At 41.2% G+C, this 15,813-nt stretch overlaps 1 protein-coding gene across 1 annotated transcript in view; it reads left to right on the forward strand.

The window, feature by feature from the left end:
• The window catches only part of KCNK2 (potassium two pore domain channel subfamily K member 2), a 201,510-nt gene that overhangs the window by 138,389 nt on the left and 47,308 nt on the right, over window positions 1-15,813 (forward strand). The window contains exon 4 of the mRNA XM_077485766.1: window positions 7,960-8,120. Within this exon, the coding sequence (XP_077341892.1) occupies window positions 7,960-8,120 (161 nt within the window). The remainder of the gene's footprint in view (window positions 1-7,959; window positions 8,121-15,813) is intronic.

Genomic DNA, 15,813 nt, shown 5'->3' on the forward strand with positions numbered 1-15,813 from the left:
ATAGTTCTACGCCTGCCACAAGAGATAGTGCCCCCTGTGGCCAGGCTGAACATCTCACAGTCCAGTCAGACTGACACAGAAGTCTAATTTAGGCAAATAGACCCAAACCAAACTGAAGTTTGGGTAAAGTTTAACTTTGAAAAAACACATAGCGTGTGCTCTTCAGGAGCCCGCTGCTACAGTGGTCAGTAGCAGAATTGAGAAGAGAAGGGTTAAAGTGGCGAAGGTTCCTACAAGTGATTGTTTGCTGCTTGGAGGGATGGATGGTTGGAGGCAAGGATACAGTGAAACTAATGAGGTTGTGATCAGAGAGAGGAAAGGGGGTGTTGGTGAGGTTGCCAGTTTTGCAGAGATGGGAGAGTACAAGGTCAAGGGTATTACCATTGGAGTGATTGGAAGTACGTGTCCATTGGGTTAAGTCAAAAGATGAGGTTAAGTTGTTGGAACACTGTAGTTGGGCTGTTAACATTGACAGGAATGTTGAAGTCACCAAGAATAATTGTGGGTATTTCAGAGGAGATAGAGTAGAGTAGCCAAGCAGCAAAGTCATCAAGAAAGCGCAATACCAGTCCAGGAGGCCGATAAATTGCTGCAATCCTCAGAGAAATAGGAGAAAACAGATGAATACGGTGCATCTCAAAAGAAGAGAAGGATAAAGAGGGAGGGATAGGAAGGTAGGGAGGGAAGAGAGAGGGAACTTGGAAGGTGCTTCTTTCTGTCTGTTGGGTCTGGGGGAGTGAGTCCAATAGAGGTCACCATGGGAGTGGGCAAAAGGAGAAGCTTAGTCAAATTTTTGAAGCCAGGTTTCGGTTATGGCAAGTATGTTAAAGCCATGAGAGATGAAGAGGTCATGTACAGATGTCAGCTTGTTACAGATGGAGCGGGCGTTCCAAAGGGTGCATGACATATGTGGGTTGCTTTGAGGAAGCGGGGGATAGAAATTAAACTAAGTGGAATGTGGTGGTTGCCAGAGGAGGAGGGGTATTAGATATGTGGCTTGTAGTTGGAAAATGGTGGACCGGGATTAGGAGACATTTCAACTGATACTAGGAGAAGGAGGAGGGCAAGGAAGGCAAGATGGGAGTGGGATGTGCAAGAGCACACCTATCTAGTGGCCCTGGTGTTTATGTCAGCATGTGGGTGCAGCAAATGTAGGAGATGATGGGTGCAGTATTAGGGAGAGGGTAGGAGTGAGGGTGATATGTGCATGCTGCAGGGTAGAGAGGAGGTGTAGAGTAAGGATAATTTGAGGATAGAAGACTCCGAAGGGAGAAGGAAAAGAATGAGGAGCATGTTAGTGGATAGAGAGTGGGAATCTGACTTGATAAAATAAATGTCAAATGCTGGTTTGCTTGTCATTGTCATCTTGCAGAGTGGAGCAGAGTTCTTGTATCTTCATCCAGCTTTAGTTATCCTGCTTTCATTAAACTGCGGCAGTGAAACTGCGCAATATTCATGACAGAGCCATGTTGTCTGCACCTTGCCCCTGTCTGCGCTACCCCATAGGCTGCTTTAAATTTATAGGGAGACTGAGCAGGCATGCATTTCTCTATTGGTCAATATAGGGTCTGATTTGAGACACCTGAATATGGGAGAGATGGCCGATACCAGACCAGACACAGGCCAGGGTTGTAAAGCTAATTACCTCTCTTGATCACTCAAGCCAAATGGGGTTGAGAATCAATCCCCAGTAATATTGCTATTGCAGTGTGGTTGTTGTATAGCTAGCATTAAATATAGAAGTTTAAAGATATGGCATCAGAAGGCATTTACCAAATATGATACAGCAATGTCAGTTAGTTCAGCAGAGTAGAGCGTACAGATAGATAGACATTTACCAAATATGATAGAGCATTGTCAGATAGTTCAGCAGAGTAGAGCATACAGGTGGATAGATATTTACCTGTAAAAAAGCAGAGAAGACATGATCAGAATTTATAACTGTGGCGGTGAAACTGCGGATCATTTGTGACAGAGCCACTCAGGAAAGAGCCGTGGTTTCTGTGCCTTGCCCCTTTCTGATACAATAATTATCAGATACAGAATTCAGACAATGTGGCGCGGTAAATTGAATAATTTTAGGCAACTGAGTGTGTTCATGGTCTAAGTGCCATTTTTCAGGTCACTGATTTACAATAATTAAGCCGGAAATACACAGAGCGAAATTCGCTTTATTCCCGCATCAACACAGACTGTGTTGATGCAGGAATCCCTCCATTGTCCTCTCTTGGCGGGGGGGCGGATGTGGGAGGGCAGAGGAAGCTGATTATTGCTAGCAGCTATAGCAGCTGTTTGTGATAATCGCAGGTAAAACCTGGCATGCTAGTTGTACCCAAGTTGATTGATAAACTTGGTACATTTAACCTGTCCATACGCGGTTTGATTCTCGTCCGGTTCCTGCTGAACTGGCAGAGATTTGAACCGTATATGGTCTGCCTTAGGTATGTTAGAATTCTAATACTATTCTACATGGAGGTTTATTGAAGGTGGTTTGGGATATGTACATTTTGTACTGAAAAAAACTTTAATAAAAATGTATCTGATTTACAAACAAAAAGGTTGAGGCTCCTGAAATCAGCCAAGAACTGATTATAACACTTTAGTGCAACTTTCCTTTAAAGCAGGGGTCTCCAAAAGGCCCATTACTTCTGGTGAGAGTACCCTTTTCTCACCCCTTTTCTTGGAAGGTGAAGGCACTCCCGGGTGTATTTATTCATTGTTCATACATCTACACAAGCGACTGTTATGCCCTGTACACTTGGTCGGACTTTCCGACGAAAAATGTGCAATCGGACTGTGTTGTCAGAAATTCCGATCGTGTGTGGGCTCCATCTGACTTTTTCCATCGGATTTTCCGACACACAAAGATTGAGATCTGGATATAAAATTTTCCAACAACAAAATCCGATCGTTTAAATTCTGATCGTGTGTAGACAATTTCCGACGCACAAAGTGGCAGGCATGCTCAGAATAAATTACGAGACGAAAGTTATTGGCTACTGGGTATTGAACTTCCTCTTTATAGTCCCATTGTACGTGTTGTACGTCACCTCGTTCTTGACGATCGGAATTTCCGACAACTTTCTGCGACCGTGTGTATGCTAGACAAGTTTGAGCCAACATCCATTGGAAAAAATCAGGCAGATTTTGTTGTCAGAATGTCTGATCATGTGTACAGGGCATTAGACATCTTTAGCAACAGTGTGTTTTCATTCGTCACTGTTTTGCCTCTGATGCTTCATGGACTATCACATGTTTGCTTTCACTCACATTTGAAATTAGCATTGTGTTTGTCCTTTTATTATATGGTTCATGGGTCTGTTTTCTATCTATATATGATAGTGTGTTTTTATTAACAGGTCACTATTACTGCAAATTTTATGTTATCACATTCATGTTTTAGATCACATGAGTTTATTTTTGAGCATTTGTATATGATACTGAGGCTACATTCAGTCACCATATCACATTACTTTTGCTGATAATTTTTATTACAGTGTTGCGACTTCTTTGTGACTCACTATCGCATGAGGTCTTTTATATTTACTCTGTGCTCTTCACTATGATCAACAAATATTTTTTGATTATATAGCTTCTTTTTTATTTTTTATTATGCCCTGTACACACGGCCGGAAATTCCGTCGGAAAAGGTCCGATCGGATTATATTGTCATAAAATATGATCGTGTGTGGGCACTTTTTTCAAAAATTTGAGAGCAGGATCTAAAATTTTCAGACAAAAAAATCCGATCTGACTTTTTCCGATCGTTTGTAGAGAATTCCGATCGGACAAAGTGCCACGCATGCTCAGATTAAATTACGAGACCAAAGCTATTGGCTACTAGCCTCTACGTAGTCCCGTCTTACGCAACGAATGTCACTTTGTTCCGAATGATCGAATTTTCTGACAACTTTGTCCAACCGTGTGTATGCAACAACAGTTTCGAACAAAATCCGTCAGAAAAAATCTGTCGGAATGTCCGACCGTGTGTACGGCATTATTGTTGTGTTGGCTGCTCACATTTGGGGTTGGTGCAGTATTTCACTACATTTAATTAGGGGGGCTGGGCTTTGGCCAGTGGGAGTACAAAATGTCCCAGTGTCAGTGGACCATCATTGGTGTCATTGGGCCCCATTGTTGGTGTCATTTGGAGGAATTGTGCCTCATCATTGGTTTCAGTGGACCCCATTGTTGATGTCATTGGGAGCAATTGTGCCCCATCGTTGACGATATTGGAAGGAATTGTGCCTCATCATTTGTGTCATTGGGAGGAATTGTGCCCCATCGTTGACGATATTGGAAGGAATTGTGCCTCATCATTTGTGTCATTGTGAGGAATTGTGCTCTTCTTTGGTGTCAGTGAATAAAATAGCACCCCAAGGGCCAGATAAAAGCAAGCTAAGGGCCGCATTCAGCCCCCGGGCCACAGTTTTGAGACCACTGCTTTAAAGTGTTACCACAATAAATCAATTTCTGTTTTTAGTTTTACTAAACCACCTTATTTCTGGCAGTTCCTACTACTTTATCTCCTTTCTAACAGTCTCATTCAATAATTCAGTGCAAAGAAAAAAAGATAAGGCACAAAGAGCAGGTTCCCATGGCAACCAGTCATTTTATTTTTGGCTTATTATAGTGGTGTTACAAAGATTGTGACCATGCAAGTTTGTTTTTAAGTTTGTGCAACAAATGTGTGACAGCTGTAAGCACCCTTGTCAGTGTTTAATGGCTTGTCTCAACCCTATAACTGCTACATCTGCAGAATTTCTTGTTCCGTTGCAGAGTAACAGACTTACTGGCTAGATCACTAGGTGAAAATAAAGAAAAGAGAGCCTAAAAAAGAAAACAATTGCAGCCGTTACATCTATAAAAAAAAATGTGATATGGCACTGTGATACTTTAACTGATAATTGTGCATTCATATGACTCTGTACCCAACAAAAAAATGATTACCTTTTTTTCACACAAAGCTTTCTTTTGGTGGTATTTTTTATTTTTTGCGCTATAAACAAAAAAGATCGTCAATAAAAGAAACATAAAAAAACAATATTTTTTTACTTTCTGCTATAAAACAGATCCAATAAAAAAAAATTGTACAAAATCAATTTTTTTTGGATAAATTTAGGCAAGTATATATTCTGCTGCATGTTTTTGGTAAAAAAAATCCCATTAAGCGTATATTGATTGGTTTGCACAAAAGTTATCACAGCTACAAACTATGGGATATATATTGAAATGTATGTTTAATTATTTTTTTACTAGTAATGGCGGCGATCAGTGACTTATAGTGGGTCATATTGCAATGGACATTCAGAGACTGACACTTTTGACACATTTTGAGGACCAGTGACACTAATAAAGTGATCGGTGCTAAAAATCTGCACTCTCACTGTACTAATGACACTGGCTGGGAAGGGGTTAAACATTTAGGGCAATCAAAGGGTTAAATGTGTGCCTAGCCAGTATTTTGGTGTACTATGGGGAAGTAATTCATTTAATTCCCTGCTTTACGGGTAAAGTAAATCTACTACTTCCCCCCTGACAGAACAGGGCCCTGCCTTGTTTACATAGGCAGAGCCCTGTCCAGTGTAGATTCATGACTATTGCCAGGTGCCATCAGTAATCCATGGACCATCACCTGCTGATTACGGATGTTTGAGTCAAACGTAAGTTAGACTCGAACATCTGGTGTTCGTCCGTTCTAACAATATGCGGCATTCGCGCCTAATTCGAAAGCTGTTAAAGTCTATGGGACACTAACATGAAAAACCAAAAGTGCTAATTTTAAAGGCTTATATGCAAGTTATTGGCATAAAAAGTGTTTGGGGACCTGGGCCCTGCCCTAGGGGACATGTATCAATGTAAAAAAAAGTTTTACAAATGGCCGTTTTTTCGGGAGCAGGGATTTTAATAATGCTTAAAGTGAAACAATAAAAATGAATTATTCCTTTAAATATCGTGCCTGGGGGATGTCCTTAGTATGCCTGTAAAGTAGCGCATTTTCCCCAGGTTTAGAACAATACCACAGCAAAATTAAATTTCTAAAGGAAAAAAATGTAATACAAATACTCGTGGCTGTAATGAATTGTCGGGTCCCGGCAATATACATAACAATCATTGAACAAAAACGGCATGGGTTCCCCCCCCCCCCCAGTCCATTACAAGGCCCTTTAGGTCTGGTATGGATATCAAGGGAAACCCCGCACCTAAATTTAAAAAACAATTGCGTGTGGTTCCCCCCAAAATCCATACCAGGCCCTTCAGGTATGGATTTCAAGGGGAGCCCTGAGCCAAAATTTAAAAAAATTGTGTAGGGGTCCCCCCCAAAATCCATACCAATCCATAATGAGCCCCTGTGCCTTGAAGGGTGGATGGTTTCCCTCCAGGCTCACCTGCTCTCCACCAATCCATTATAATACATGTGCTTTCACTGTGGAGGCTCTCAAAATTTTGAGTTAGGACTGCAGATAATATTGGGGTGCCGTAAAGAGGCTCTGCAGCTTACACATGTATTTGCAAATATGTGCAAACTAAACCCCTGTTTTTAGGGGTTGGTTGCACACTAGTCCGCAAGTTGAGCTAGGAATTTCCTTTGGTTTTGTTTTTGTTTAAAGCGGAGTTCCACACATGGAAATGGAACTTCAACTTATCAGATTCCTCCGCCCCTCAGGTGTCACATTTGGCACCTTTCAGGGGGAGGGGGGGGAGCAGATACCTGTCAAATCCAGGTATTTGCTCCCACTTCTGGGCATAGATCGCCGCATTTTCTTCAGTGAACTGCGCCATGTCTGGCCCCTCCTCCTCCCCCCCCATTATCTTCTGGGAGACGCACAGGTCCCAGAAGACAGCAGGGACCATTCAGAACTCGCAGAATGATTGGCACATGCACAATAGGGAACCAGGAGTTAAGCCGAAAGTCTTCACTTCCTGGTTCCCTTACCAGGAATGGCGGCAGCAGCACCCATGAGTAGATCCGAAGATCGGATTCGGGTGCCGTCATCGTGGGTTCTCTGGACAGGTAAGTGTCCATATATTAAAAGTCAGCAGCTACAGTATTTGTAGCTGCTAACTTTTATTTTTTTTTCCCCAGGTGGAACTCAGCTTTAAAGAGGAAGTAAAGCCTGGAAAAAAAAATACACCCTGTAAGGCAAAGTCATAATGAATTAGTATGCATAGCATACTAGCTCATTATGAATAACTTACCTGAGTTCGAAGCCCCTGAAGCGACCCTCATCCATGTCCTCTGTCACTGCCATGATACTCCAGCACATGCGTAGGGAAGCCGTGCGAATCAACTGCGGGTTCCTTAGTCAATCCTTGAAGTCAGAAGCTACAAAGCGCTGGAGGGGAAAAAAAAATCTATTATTCTCAGTGGAGATGGTTCACATCTCCATTCCAAGTCACCTGAAGCCGAATGCCTGAAGCTCAAACAAGTTCCTGACCCTTTTTTGTCGCTCAAATCAGGCAGATTTGGGCGTTTTTCTTCTTTTTACATTGGTGACCTTTTGCCCTGCACAAAATCGCAGCAAAACGTGGTAAAAAATCACAGTAAAAACGCTGCAAAATCACTGTAAAATCACATGATTTTCTGCCTGAAAACGCTATGCTCAGGTGTGAACTGAAGGTGTGAACTTAAGCCTAACTCCAGCTAACACTTCTTATGCAGTTATGGCAACCTTTTTTTTCTGTTAGAGAAAAGTTTTAAACATATGAATAAAAAGCTGGGCATTGTCAGTGTTTTAGTAGATGGTTTGCCCCAACCACATGTGGAAAAAGAACAAATCTACTTGCTGGAAAAGTAGGTAATTAAATGATTTTACAGGAGGGACTCCATCGTATTTGTCATATTTAAAGGTTGCAGTATATTCCTTTTATTATTCATTTTATTATTAATATTACGTACTATTCCAATGCATTCATCTCCCATATGACTCTAATAGCTCTTCATGTGTTTGTCCGCAGGATTTGGAAACATCTCACCACGAACAAAGGGTGGGAAGATTTTCTGCATTATCTATGCCCTTCTGGGAATTCCTCTCTTCGGGTTCTTGTTAGCCGGGGTTGGAGATCAGTTGGGAACCATATTTGGAAAAGGGATAGCCCGAGTGGAAGACATATTTGTAGTAAGTATATACAGTACCAGTATACTATATTCAATTTTATTTAAAAGACATGACTAAATAAGTAACAAATTTACATTTGTCAGAGAAGCTGCAACAAAAACATATTGGTATGCCCCGTACACACGATCGGAAATTCCGCCAGCAAAAGTCCGATGTGAGGTTTTGGTCAGAAATTGTGACCGTGTATATGCTCTATCAGACTTTTGCTGGCGGAATTCCTGCCAGCAAAAGATTGAGAGCAGGTTCTCTATTTTTCGGACAGAAAAAGTTCAGATCGGAAATTCTGATTGTCTGTAGCAATTCCGACGCGCAAAATTCCTACGCATGCTTGGAAACAATTCGACACACGCTCGGAAGCATTAGACTTCATTTACTTGGCTTGTCGTAGTGTTGTATGTCATCACGTTCTTGACGGTTGAAAGTCCAGGGAACTTTTGTGTGACCGTGTGTATGCAAGACAGCTTGAGCGGAATTCTGTTGGAAAAAACATCCAAGATTTTTCCTACGAAAATTCAGATCGTGTGTACGCGGCATTAGTATAAGGGTAACGCCAAGACCCAAAGCCCAAAGCTCCTGCTCCTGAAGCTCCTGCTCCATGCTGATTGGAAAGCTCTGACTGAGCAGGGGTTGTTTCAGAATTTTACAGAGTGGCCACTTCTTTCACACAGAGGGCAAGGGTCCTTCTCTGCATGAAGTTTGCAGAGAACAGGCTTTTCTACTCAGGCTGTGGCTGCTTTCTAAAGTCAACGGGTTAAATTCAGAACACCTTTCGTGTTGATCCACCTGGAATTTATTTGGTTGACTTAAAGTGAAGGTTTACCTGGGCTGTAAATACCTGTATGTAGTTTCGTGGAAAAGTTACTGTGTCTGCCAGCCACCTGCAATCGCTCCTCAGAGAGGCAGAACGGGGATCTGCCAGAGTACACAAAGCAGATCTCCATTCTGGCAGGAGAGTACAGTGAAATTGTCTGTTCTTAGTGATCAGGAACCGCAATCTCTCTGTACTCCCAGTCAGTCCCCTCCCCCGACAGTTAGAAACACCTCCCTAGGACACACCTAACCCATTGATCGCTCCCTAGTGTTATCCCCTTCCCTGCCAGTGTCATTTATACAGTGATCAGTGGCTATTCTTAGTTATTCCTAGCTGGAGTAGCCCTTGTTATATCTACTCACCCTCCTCCTTTTTCCAATTGAATATTCAGGATGATGGTACTTATATCTCTAATATACCCTTTTTGAGGCTAACTTTTTCTAGCTCTGATCACTGTAATAATTTCACTGGTCCCCAAAAAGTGTCAAAAGTGTCCGTTCTGTCCACCAAAATGCCGCAGTCCTGCTAAAAATTGCTGATCACCGCTAGTAAAACAACAAAAAAAAAAATATGTAGAAGAATACATATTGGCCTAAACTGATGAAGAAATTAATGTTTTTTTTTACTTTGGGGGGGGGGGGGGGGGGATATTTATTATAGCAAAAAGTAAAAAATATTCTGTTTTTTTTTCAATATTGTCGGTCTTTTTTGTTTATAGCGCAAAAAATAAAAACCGCAGAGATGGGTGAATACCACCAAAAGAAAGCTCTATTTGTGGGAAAAAAACAACATCAATTTTGTTTGTGTACAACGTTCCACGACCGCGCAATTGTCTGTTAAAGCGACGCAGTGCCGTATCACAAATAATGGCCTGGTCATTAAGGGGGTAATTACTTCTGGTCCTTAAGTGGTTAATAACCATTTTCATTCTGAATTTTAGCATTTGAAACGGCAAAAAAAGAATCAAAATACGCTACACTCCAAATCTTGTAAAGCAGTTGTGAAAGACGAAAAATGGATGGCATTAATTATGCATCACACAATTATCATAACAAATAAAACTACAAAAAATAAAATATCAACATAGTGCCACCATATTAAAGTGCAATATTATAAAAGTCCATTAGTGTCCAAAATAAATCATCAATATACTTGAATTTCCTATAAAATGTGCGCCACAATCTTCATGCAGGTATAAAGTGCTTATATATTTGTGTGATGCATAATTAATGACTTCTAGCGCTCATCCATTTTTTTGCTTAACCACTTGCTGACTGCCACCGGTAACCTGCTCCTGCTGTGATTGGACACAGCGAGAGCTAATCAGCGGCTCTGGGACCCACTGATCGTTCGGGACACCAGCAGAACAGTGGCCTGTCTATGTAAACAAGGCAGATCGCCGTTCTGTTAGTAGGAAAGGTATTGATCCTGTGTTTCTGCAAAGCAGGAACACAAATCTCTGCCTTCCCATAGTACAAGCACCTCCCCCACAATAACCAAGCACATATTAGACGCACAGTTAACCCTTTGATTAACCCTGATGTTAACCCCCTCCCTGTCAGTGCATTTTTGTAGCACTGATCATTGTCACTGGTTCCCAAAAAAGTGTCACTATAGCCCCATACACACTATCAGATTTCCTGCTGTTTTTTCCTTCAGATTTACCAAAACAATATAATATGAGGTCAAACCTTAGGAGTTTCAATTTGTATGCAATCAGGCAGACCCTTGCACTACAGGGTTTTGGTAAATTTGAAGGAAAAAATCAGCAGAAAATCTGATAGTGTGTATGGGGCTTTAGTGTCTGATTTGTTCACTGCAATGTCGCAGTCTCACTATAAGTTGCTGATCGCCCCTATTACTAAAAAAAATAAATAGATACATTTAAGAAAAATTGCATAAACCTATCCCATAGTTTGTAGACACTATAACTTTTTGAAAACCAATCAATATACGCTCATTGGAATTTCTTTTACCAAAAATATATCGCAGAATACATATTGGCTTAAATTTATGAAGAAATTATTTTTATTGAATATGTTTCATAGCAGAAAGTAAAAATTATTATTATTTTTTTTTAAACTTGTCAGTTTTTTTTTATGGTTTGTAGTGCAAAAAACAAACAAACCGCAGAGATGATCAAATACCACCAAAAGAAAGCTCTATTTGTGGGGAAAAAGGACATCAATTTTATTTGGGTATAGTGTTGCACGACGCACGATGTGCAATTGTCAGTTAAAGAGGTTGTAAAGACAATTTTTTTTTTTTTTTAAATAACAAACATGTTATACTTACCTCCACTGCACAGCTAGTTTTGCACAGAGTGGCTCCGAATCTGGTCTTCTGGGGTCCCTCGGCGGCTGTCTCAGCTCCTCCCCGCAAGAACTAACCACCTTCATGCGAGCTCCCTCACATGGTGGTTAGTTCTTGCAGGCGCGCTTCCGTGATACGGCCGGCGGCTATAGCTGCTCACTATATCACTCGGCCAATGGCTGCGCTGCTTTCAATCCATCCACTCTAGACAATGAACGGCCAGGCTGAGCAGTGGAGAGGACATCGGGGGCGAGCGCAGCAGGTGAATGGGCTCAGGTAAGTAAAATGGGGAGGGGCTGGGGGGACTGGTATTGTCGGATGTTTTTTCACCTTAATGCATAGGATGCATTAAGATGAAAAAAACGTGAACCTTTACAACCCTTTTAAAGTAATGCAGTGCCATATTGCTAAAATTGATTGGTCATGGAGGGGGGGGGGGGGGGGGGGGTACATTTTCCAGAGCTGAAGTGCTTATTTGATTTATCATCATTGTGTATATTGCACAGGATAGTGGGATGAGCTACAGGAGTGGTGTATGAAAAATTGTGACGTCAGCCTGTGGCTCAGTGTTTTTTGGATTTGTGAAAGATGGTTGCTTGATGCTAAAAAAAAAAAAAAAAAAAAATAGAGGTGTACTAGAGATAAAAGCGAGGTATACTAGAGATAAAATAGAGGTATACTAGAGATAAAATAGAGGTATACTAGAGATGAAATAGAGGTATACTAGAGATGAAATAGAGGTATACTAGAGATGAAATATGGGTATACCAGAGATAAAATAAAGGTATACTAGAGATGAAATAGAGGTATACCAGAGATGAAATAGAGGTATACTAGAGATGAAATAGAGGTATACTAGAGATAAAATAGAGGTATACTAGAGATAAAATAGAGGTATACTAGAGGTACAATAGAGGTATACTAGAGATAAAATAGAGGTATACTAGAGATGAAATAGAGGTATACTAGAGGTAAAATAGAGGTATACTAGAGGTAAAATAGGAGGTATACTGGAGGTAAAATAGAAGTATACTAAGTCAACGTGTTTTGTTAGCTTATTTAAGGAATTTACAATAGTCCTTCTACAGACCTTTGCAGCATGGCAGACATAATCCTGTCTTTTGAACAGAGGGTGCAAATAAAAGACGAAATAGATTTAAGCCACGCTTTCTTCTGCCAATGTTTACAGAATCCGATGCCAAATCCAAACTGTTCAGCTGATAAACAACCCAACACTGCAAATCGAGCGAACAAACTCTCTACTTAACGATGTCTGCCAAGACCCTGCTATTCCCCCACACCTATTACATATCACAGCCAGTGTGTGGAAAACAACTTCTGTAACCGTTATCTTGTCTCCGCATACATTCGCCCATGGGGAGAGGCTAGAGATGGAGATAAGGTCATGGCTCCCTACTTTTGCAAAAAGTTAACATTTCATATCATTCACACTGATGATCATTGTAAGCACCCCTGTCAGTGTTAAATGGGTTGTCTTAAACCTTTAACTGCCACCTTTGCTGGACAAGTTGGTCTGTTAACCGCTTGCCGACCAGCCGCCGCAAATATACTGTGGCAGGTTGGCTCAGCTGTGTGAATCGCCATAGCTGTACATAGTTTAATAGCTATAGCAGCCGTGTGTGCATGCACCAATGGCATGTCGCCAGAGCTGATCCACGTGCCCGGCGGCCGCTGTGTCCGCCGGCTACCTGTGATCGCTCCACAGAGAGTCAGAATGGGGATCTGTCAATGAAAACAAATGGATCCCCGTTCTGTCAGAGTAGTACAGTGAGATCATCTGTTCCTAGTAATTAGGAACAGCGATCTCTCTGTACTCCCAGTCAGTCCCCTCCCCCCACAGTTAGAATCACCTTCCAATAAACACATTTAACCCCTTCCCTTCCAGTGACATTTATACAGTAATCAGTGGCTATTTTTAACTCTGATCACTGTAATCATGTCACTGGTCCCAAAACTGTCCGATCTGTCCGCCGCAATGTTGTACTCCCGCTAAAAATCACTGATCTCCGCCATTACTAGAAAAAAAAATTATAATAAAAATGCTATAAATATATACCCTATTTTGTAGATTCTATAACCTTTGCGCAAACCAATTAATTGTGATTTTTCTTACCAAAAATATGTAAAAGAATACAGATTGCCCTAAACTGGTGAACAAATTTAGTTTTTTTGCAGATTTTTTGGGATATTTATTATAGCAAAGAGTAAAAAATATATTTTTTTCAAAATTGTCTGTCTTTTTTTGTTTATAGCGCAAAAAATTTAAACCGCAGAGGTGATCAAATACCACCAAAACAAAGCTTTATTTGTGGGGAAAAAAGGACTTACATTTTATTTGGGTACAGTGTCGCATGACCGCGCAATTGTCACTTAAAGCGACGCAGTGCCATGTCACAAAAAATGGCCTGGTCATTTAAGTGGGTAAATCCTTCCGGTGCTGAAGTGGTTAAAGAAAGCTGGAAAATAATAGATTTACTGGTCAGACCAACAGGTGAAAATAAAGAAAAAATCATTAAAAAAGAAAGCTGATGCAGCCATCACATCTACTATAATGCCGTGTACACACGGTCGGACTTTCTGACGGAATCATTTCATCGGATATTTCGATCGTGTGTGGGCTTCAGCTGACTTTTTTTTTCAAAAATTCTAACAGACCTAGAAATAGAACATGTTTTAAATCTTTCCGCCGGAAACAATTCCTATCGGGAAAACCGTTCGTCTGTATGCTGTTCCGACGGACCAAAAACGACGCAAGGGCAGCTATTGGCTACTGGCTATTGAACTTCCTGTTTCTAGTCCCGTTGTATGCCATCGCGTTCTAAACGATCGGACTTTGGTGTGATCGTGTGTAGGCAAGTCTGTTTCAGCGGAACTCTGTCTGAGTTTATTCTGACGGAAGACCGTCTGAGTTTATTCTGACGGAAAAAACGGTCGTGTGTATGCGGCATAAGAGTTGGAAAGCTACAAAAAAATACATTTTTTTTTTTAGGTTTAATACCTCTATGTTTCTTGGTTTTGTTCTATTTTTTTGTTTTGCTTTTCTTGCTTTTTTAGAAACAATTTTTGGTAAACACAAATGTTTTTTGCATTTATATATTTTTTTAGAAAAATATTTTTTTGGTTAACGACCAAATAATTTTTTGCAAAATAACTTTTTGCATAATAATTTTTCACCACTGATGTTCAGTTTCTGGAATCACTAACACTAAGGTTTCTTCATGAAAAATCACTTTATTGTATTTAGTTACATGTTTAATTTATTTAATAGCAAGTGCTGCACTGTTTTTCACATTTTTAATACCTCTATAACCATATCTCTCTTACACCAATAAAAAACTGACAGGAGTTCTAACTTTTCCCTTTACACAAATAAAATATGTTATTTAAAAATTACAATGACTTTAACAGGGGGACAGACAACAATAAAAACTGACAAGCCTTCTAATTCCTCTCCACTCTATCCAAAACTACAACTACAAAGTTTTGCCTTTAGTTATACTTTAATTAAACGTAATAAATGCCCAAATTAGCTCTCCCTACATTTGCTGTCATAGGATATGGATCCAGGGCATACAATCCGTGTGCTAGTCCAGTTTAAAACCACAAATTGATCCGCACAAATGAAAATGAAAATTAAATGAAAATGATAATCCTTTGTTGCAATCCATTTAAAAAAAAATTGTGAGGGAGGTACTAAAAACATTCTTTGCCCTAGACACAATGGTGGCCCATAATGCAGGGCGCAGGGGCGCCACCCCCCTATCCATGCGTCCAACCCTCCAATCTACATGTGGGGCACCGGACGCATAGATTCCAATGGGTTTCTTTTTTTAAAAGCACGTGTCAGAGGCTCTAATAGGCTTCAAAAAATGGTGGGCTTGGGGTGCAGAGCGCTGCGCCCGGAGCACACCCACTTGTGTGATAATAGTGAATGAATATTTGCTATTGTTTTCCTGATTCTCCTCCTGGCCAATCAGGAAGCAGCTCCTGAGACCCAATTGGCCAGGGAGTCTTAGGACTCCCAATCTTGTCACAGGACAAACTGCCCAATCGTGTCCTCCTGTTCAGCCTGGAGGAGAAAGAGAGGTGAATTCTGCATTCCCCCTGCCTCCTAAGGTTAGTCTCTGCCACCACCCGGGGGTCCGGTGCTTGCGCGATTGTCTTCCCCCATCCACTGTTCATCTCCTACGCGGGGGTGGGGGGGGTGTTTGCAGTGATTGTCTCCTGCAGGGGGGGATTAGGGTTATGCTTGCGGCGATCGTCCACCTGGGAGGGGCCTTGCTCAGAAGAGCTTACAATCTAATAGGGTGGGGCAGGTGGTACAAAAGGTTGTAACTGTTGGGAATGAGCTGATGGAAGTGGTAGAAGATTAGTTGCAGATGTGATAGGCTTTCCTGAAGAGATGAGTTTTCAGGGATCGCCTGAAGGTAGCAAGAGTAGGGGATAGTCGGACAGGTGGAGGTAGTGAGTTCCAGAAGATGGGAGAGGCTCTGGAGAATTCCTGGAGACGAACATGGGAGGAGGATACCAGAGAACTTAAGAATAGGA

The sequence above is a fragment of the Lithobates pipiens genome, unplaced genomic scaffold (genome assembly GCF_037356315.1).
Source record: "Lithobates pipiens isolate NorthernLeopardFrog02 unplaced genomic scaffold, aLitPip1_a1.2 Scaffold_18, whole genome shotgun sequence".
In the NCBI taxonomy this organism is placed as follows: domain Eukaryota; kingdom Metazoa; phylum Chordata; class Amphibia; order Anura; family Ranidae; genus Lithobates; species Lithobates pipiens.